At 44.1% G+C, this 6,780-nt stretch overlaps 1 protein-coding gene across 2 annotated transcripts; it reads right to left on the reverse strand.

Annotated features, from left to right (window-relative positions):
* Positions 1-1,224: 1,224 nt before the first annotated feature.
* LOC119301226 (serine/threonine-protein phosphatase PP-X isozyme 2) lies at positions 1,225-6,095 on the reverse strand. Of its 2 annotated transcripts, none has more exons than XM_037578162.1 (8): positions 5,754-6,095; positions 5,155-5,307; positions 3,199-3,261; positions 3,029-3,114; positions 2,813-2,888; positions 2,466-2,734; positions 1,822-1,917; positions 1,225-1,757 (listed from the first exon to the last, which is right to left on the reverse strand). In XM_037578162.1, exons 1-8 carry the CDS (start codon positions 5,898-5,900, stop codon positions 1,634-1,636), a joined length of 1,014 nt encoding a protein of 337 aa, XP_037434059.1. In that variant the 5' UTR covers positions 5,901-6,095; the 3' UTR covers positions 1,225-1,633. The 2 variants fall into 2 exon arrangements, with proteins under 2 accessions (XP_037434059.1, XP_037434057.1); XM_037578160.1 differs by having other exon boundaries at positions 1,839-1,917; positions 5,754-6,089.
* Between the last annotated feature and the right edge of the window lie 685 nt (positions 6,096-6,780).

The raw sequence follows: 6,780 nt of genomic DNA on the forward strand, positions 1-6,780 counted from the left end.
CGGTGGGCCGGAAAGTTGCGGATTTGGCATTTCCAGTCGCCGATGGCTGCGCCAAGCGATGGAGTGGTCGGGGAGCATCTCACGCAGCCCCGACAAGGTCGCATCGCCGCATTGCGGGTACGGGTACGTCCTCCCGCTGCCGCCGACGGTTTGTGGGCATGTACTCGGCCGGCCGTCCACCGGGCTCGGCGCTCGCGCAGCGGCTCTGTGGCTCGCCGATGCCGCTCATACAGTGTGATGACTGCACGCGGACAGTGTTGCGGCTAACTTCGGGCACGCCAAAGCACCCCGGATGGGTGTTCTTCAAATGCGAAAATGACGGGGTACGTGCTGTTGTCATTTGGCTCATTTTGATAGCTCGTTCTTTGGTTCAATTGCGGTAGCTCATTTCGAACATCATCATGTGTGTAGGAAGATGGATGCTCATTTTGGTTTTGAGAAGGCGAATACATTGATTTATTGATAGAAAGCAACTTAATAGATGTTCGTGCACTCCTTAGTAGAATCGAAGGCAATGATGCGGCTGCATGTGCAACTGGAGGGGAAGCAACGACTACTTCTTTCGAACCAAAGATGGAGAAAGAAGAATGCAAAATCAAGAATCCACAGATCAACAATGAATGCATGGAGAAGATATTAGTCCAACTAGTGGGAGCAGTTATGAAAGTTGGAAATCTTCTAAAATGCATACTTGTGGTTCTTGTTTTCTTTGGTCTTGCTATTCTAGCAAAAATTTGATGATGTCTTATGTATCCAATGTTGTTGAAAAAGCAAAGAAATGCATTGTGTTAGATCAAATTGAGGTGTAAATTTAGGTTTTCTGGACCGGGAGGAGTGGCGCCAGACCAGACCCCGCAAAGCCAACTTGTAAAAAAGCATATTCCGCGAATATCTTTTTTACCCGTTTTTCCGCGAACTGCAAACGCGTTTTGCGGGCCGGCGGAATGCGGGGTCTGCTAGAGATGCTCTCAGTTTGCTAGTTGATCTGCTCCTCCTTTGTTGTAGTGTTTGCTGGTTGGTCTACTTCTCCTTTGCAGGTTGATCAGTCGATTGTTTGAATCAGTTGCAAATGATCTGGACGAGAAGCTGCTGCTGGGCGAGATGCACCTGGGAGGGCGAGGAGTGCCTGGGCAAAACCACAAGGAAACAGGTTGGGAACGCAAAAGAACCAATCTCGACTATAAGACACTTCCACAGCAATCGTAAAACAGCAACACGTTCCGGTACCGGCAGCAATACTGATGTGTACTTCCTCAGAATACTTCCATGCAAAACATCAAAACTACAAGATTTCCTACAGCTGCCTGCAATGCAACAAAAAGGTAAACTCAAGGCACACATTTGCATACCATTCTACATTCTAGAAAATGTACGGATTCCCAGGGGAGGAAGGGACTGGCATCAAAATTTTACATCATGGGCCCAGAGTGGCTTCATCTACACCACTCCCTTCGCGGAGGCATTTTCTCAAAGCTCAAATTGGAGCTATTTGGGGGAGAAGTGGATACCGACATCAACTTTGTTACAAACAATAGACCTGGACGGACACAGAACAATCGATTTATACATCCCGAAAGCACCTCCTGGCTAATCTCTTGCAAAGCACGCGCCCATCTGCCAACATGGCACGCCTTCAATACCCCCTATCGGCCCGCTGGTGCTCAAGGGCATGAAAACACAGCGTGTCACATGCCATGTGTGCAGTCTCAAAGAAAGTAATCTGGGGCAGGCCTCTTGGCAGGAACACCTCTTGATTCCTACAGAGGTAGGCAGACAAATTAGATGCCAGGTGTGTGCAACACATTGCAAAGGTAATGGTACAAGTCATGAGCACAAACATGTGGAGCAGCTTCAAATACACGGAACTGCTTATTCAGGTTCTCATCAAGCTCTAGGATTGCAGCAACATTGCCACACCTGCAAGTCAGATAATTTCAAAAGAGGTAAGCATTTTGTTAGGTACTATAACAAATACAGCATACCGATCAGAGATCACAGCACGCTAATAAGAAGGCCGCCAGAAAAATTCAGACTGTAACATATTCCTCTTAAGTCTTACATAACTCTCAATCCAAACAATTGCAGTAAGTTTTGTTATATAGCAACTAAAATAATTGCAGTACAATTGCTAAACCTCTGCAAATGGTACGAGTTAAAAAATATCAAATTCTAAGTTTCATCACATATTCACATGTACTCAAACTGTAGGGTACGCAGTAGCTTGAACATAATTACATACAAAGCAGCATCACAGCAACAGAGAATCAAAAGCTTTGAACAGGTGGGAAAATATAGAACATGTTATGTCAGCAATCTTTTATGCCTTTGATATAAACCCCACACCCACTTTCATTCTCTTAATTTCCAGACACAATCATATTCAATACTGTCAACAGCTAAACTCTACAGAATTCATGATTATACTTCAAAAGGAACATTATGACAGAAGCTGGATTTTCAAGTACCTGTAGCAATAGTTAGGAGCAGACCATACAGTAACAATCTTGTTATTGAACATCCACTTGAATCCTTCCATGACTAGTTGATGAGCACGGCAAATATAATCTATGTTGTTTGAGTGGTTAAATGAAGAGACGACGTTTCCACCAAAGAGGAACCCTGCACCTCGAGGACTTAATCCCCAGCCGTCTACAGCATCCTCTGGATCAGACCAAAGAAGGTCACACATGGCACCATCATGAGGCACTTCTTGCTTGCGGTCTATTACTCTGATCTGTTGGGGGCACATGATAATAAAATAATAGAAATCGAATGCATGACCTACAAAATATAACACTGGAGAATAATATACCTGATCCAGTGTCGTAATAGCAGGGGAAAGGCCTCCATGGACACTGAAGATTTTGTTCTCAATAAGTGCAGACAAACTGAAAATAACAAACATGTCAGCTCTTGTAGATTATGATTTTAATTCAAAGAAGCATATAGCAGCCTCATAGCATTACCTTAAATAGATTTTAATTCAAAGAAGCATACACGCAATATAAAAGCAACATTGAAATATTACCTTAAATAGTCAAATATTTCTGTGCAATATCTCCAGACATTCACCGAGCCATATTTACGAAGACACTCATCATAGAAGCCATAAACCTGCAGCGATGCACGAGTTCGAAGAATAAATGGCAGCTACCGTAACATCAATACAGAATATCCAACTTGGAAAAGGTCCCTCACTTGTGTGATCTGCCTGCTCTCATGATTTCCTCGTATTAAAGTTATACGATCTGGGTACCTAACCTGGAGACAATTTGATAGTAAAGGTTAGGACAGGAAAGTAAATGGCACAGAATGTAACTTGAAAGAGAACAACTCGAAGTGTTGAACTACTGAATTTGGATTAGGGAATTTGAATATAGAGGAACCAAGATAAATCATAAATGAGCATAAGGCCTCTCCAAAAAATTAAAGCAAGCATGCAGAATTCCCGTATTTTAAAACAGCCATAAGATAAATCTTTCAGCCATTCAGTGAGGTGCAGAGTTATGCTGACTTTAGGTGGCCTTTTTACAGCAAGATGCAATACAATATCTTATATGGCATCCTCAGTTATGAAACAGGCCAGGCACTTAGCAGCCAAACAACAGTTACTCTTTGAAGTAAGTTAGGCATCAGAATTTAGATTCTGTTTGGTAATATACCTTACCAATTTTTTGGCTATGACCAAAAGTTTGGTCTTTGTTTGGACAGTTGCCAATTTTTTGGCAAGCTAATACCCCTTTACCTACTCTGGTTCATTTTTTAGCCAGTGTTTACTAGAATCAGGGGCAAGCAAAACCTTGACCAAAATTTTGACTTGCCAAATTTTTGGTAGGGCAAAATTGGGCGCAGACCAAACACACCCTTACTCTCTGAAGCTATACATCATCAATACATGACAAGAGTATGTGTATATACCTAAGAATCTCCAGGGTCATTTGGCTGATAACTTGAGATGTAGCATACCCATAGTTAAAAAAGGCGCGCCTAGGCCCTAGGCGATAGCAAAATGCCTAGCGCTTAATGTGCGCATAATTGCGCTTAAGCGTGCGCTTTGGTAAGAAAAGCGCAAGGCGGTGGCAAAACGCACAATTAACACCTAGCACTTTCCTTAAGTGCGAGCATACCAGACCAGATTACATTTCTGTCGACATGCAGAACCCTGTTTCATGCCACACTTCCCACATTGCACCTTTTCATGAGAGGCGTGGGAAGAAAGCAGCTCCTTCTACAAGACTTGCTATACTTCTAGTCCATTCAATCATTTCGGTCACTATGATATGAACCTAGAGGGTGGCCAGAAGGCATGGATTGAATGAGACCTTAAGGAGAGGAATAGCTAGGCAAGAACTTTTATAAGAAAAAACTAAATCATTAATCTTCTTTTCTAAAACAGAGAGAAGTCATAGAGACAATACATCCTTAAATGGAGGATGTGTTGTGTCCTTTCTGGACTCCAATTCTAATACTTCCAAACTAGCTTCAAAATCAACTTCCAAATTCTCCTCAATTGTCTACTAAGCAGTTCAATCACCCTATTCTATTCTTCTTCTCCCTTGGATGCCAGATTCCTTATGAGCATTTTACGGGGCAGCAGGTAGTATTGATTTTGTCTTACCACAGCATGTATATGCTGATACAGCTGCCTAGACCATGTTCATAAAAGGCTACCTTTGGTTTCAAAGTTGACACAATCAAAATAAGTTAGAAATAGCTTCCAATTCTAGCTAGGAATTATTGCAAAACTGAGAGTTATAGATACACATGTGTGACCATTCCAGCAACAAAAAAAGATAATTAGACACCATTCATTTGAACTACTAGTTCACGTTATTACGCAGTCTAGTGTCATACAGGCTTCACACTATTGGCTTTCATGTGCACATCAGGGCCGCAAGCTGAGCGCCAGCCTTTGACCACTGCTGTACAAACAGGTCTACTATACCATATACCAGTCTGTATATAAGGAGCAGGGCCTTCCCCGTACAAGTAAAATAGTCTGGTAAGTCAGTGTAGGCAGAGTCACTACTGGGTCAGTTGACTGAGGAAATGGTCGTTACCGTTTTTGAAACATAGGCATCAAGAAACATTAAAAAATACAGCATTAATAGATATGCCTACAAAACATATTAGTATTACTTATCAACAGCATACCTTTAAGGCCAAAAGAAGCAAAAATGTTTCAACAGAATAAAATCCTCGATCAACAAAATCCCCAAGGAACAGGTAGTTTGTCTTTGGGCAGTCACCACCAACTTTGAAAAGTTCTTTCATGTCGTAGAACTGTCCATGAATGTCTCCACATATCTGAGTGCAAGAAGCAGATATTAGTTTCTTAAATCACAATTATTTGAACACGTGTAGATATATCAGTCAGACAAAAGCACAACCAATGAATATACACATAACATCATTTTCCTTGAAAAAGACATGACAGGAATGAGAAATATTTTCCCCAGACCATCTCCAGAAGATAATGACAGAGGAATTCTAGCATCACCTCACCAACGAAACCCTAGAGCCCTAATTCAAACACTAGTAAATCTCAATCAGAACGCAGTGAAATTTGGTTGCCCAAACGAACGGAATCGAAGCCTTCCCGCACATCAGGACATCTCCTAAGCACCCGCAATCTTCACCGGGACCTCGGGGAGCGACCCCGACTCGCTTCGAGAGCGCGCCATTTCCCCCATTGAATCGCGCCCAGACCGCTTCCAATCGAGAAGGAGAGGGAGCTGCGCGCAAGCACGTACCGTGACGGGGGCGTCGACGCGCTGGACGTTGCTCTCCTCGACGAGGATCTCCATGGCCTTGAGGCAGAGCGCCTTGACCTCCGCCTCCGCCAGCGGCTCGCACCGCTTGAGCTGCTCGATCTGCCGGTCCAGATCCGACGTCCCCATCTCGGCTCCTTCCCCACTAGAGCTTCTAGAAGCTTCCGGAAGCGCGGCGCGCGCCTCGCCCTCCCTGCTTCACGCTGATTCTGGAAGATTCTAGGGTTAGGAGGGGGAGGAGGGAGGAGGCGCGTGCAGTGCGGGCCGTGGTGGCATGTGGGGGCGAGCGTTTCGTGGCCGGTAAGGTTACCTTACTTTCGATTCCCGTCGCCGGGGAACATTTTTGATTTCCCTGCCCCGTGTTCTCTTTGCCTGTCAGGTTCTCAACTTCTGCTAATCTCATGTTCATATTTTTTTTCTCCAGATTTAATGGTAGATATTGCCTTCTATTTTAAAATCAACCAAAGGTATCGACTAATTTCCTTCATAAAACATAAAGTATAGTTGGAAATAATAATTTTTATTATAATTAAAGGGGAGTTAATGAATGAATGATGGTGTCCCGTCCATCTTTCCTTCCCCTTTTCTCACTCTAGAAAACCAGTTACAAACCACATGGTGGGTATTGTGCAGTGTGTTTTTTGTGTTCTTCTCCTCGAGTTTGCTTCAAGAGGTGACCCTTCTTCATTATCAATATATATTTTTGTATGTGTGGATTGACAGACTCAAAGGCAGGGGCGGAGCTCTGTTGGGGCCGACCTGGGCAATGGCCCGCCCAGGAATTTAACCAATTTTTTACCTATGTATCTTCCTATCCCAGCACCCCCAGCCCAGCTTTGCACATCCTCTGAATCTCTCGTAGACAGCGCACTTGCGCACGGCATCAGCGAGTGGGGACTGCACCACATCTCCACCCTCTCCCCATCTTGAAGCATGTAGCCGTATCGCCGCCCCGGACCAGGGAGCACCGACCACCGGAGCGAGCCTTCGGTTATCTCGCAGAGCAGCT

Source organism: Triticum dicoccoides, chromosome 5A (assembly GCF_002162155.2).
Source record: "Triticum dicoccoides isolate Atlit2015 ecotype Zavitan chromosome 5A, WEW_v2.0, whole genome shotgun sequence".
In the NCBI taxonomy this organism is placed as follows: Eukaryota; Viridiplantae; Streptophyta; class Magnoliopsida; order Poales; family Poaceae; genus Triticum; species Triticum dicoccoides.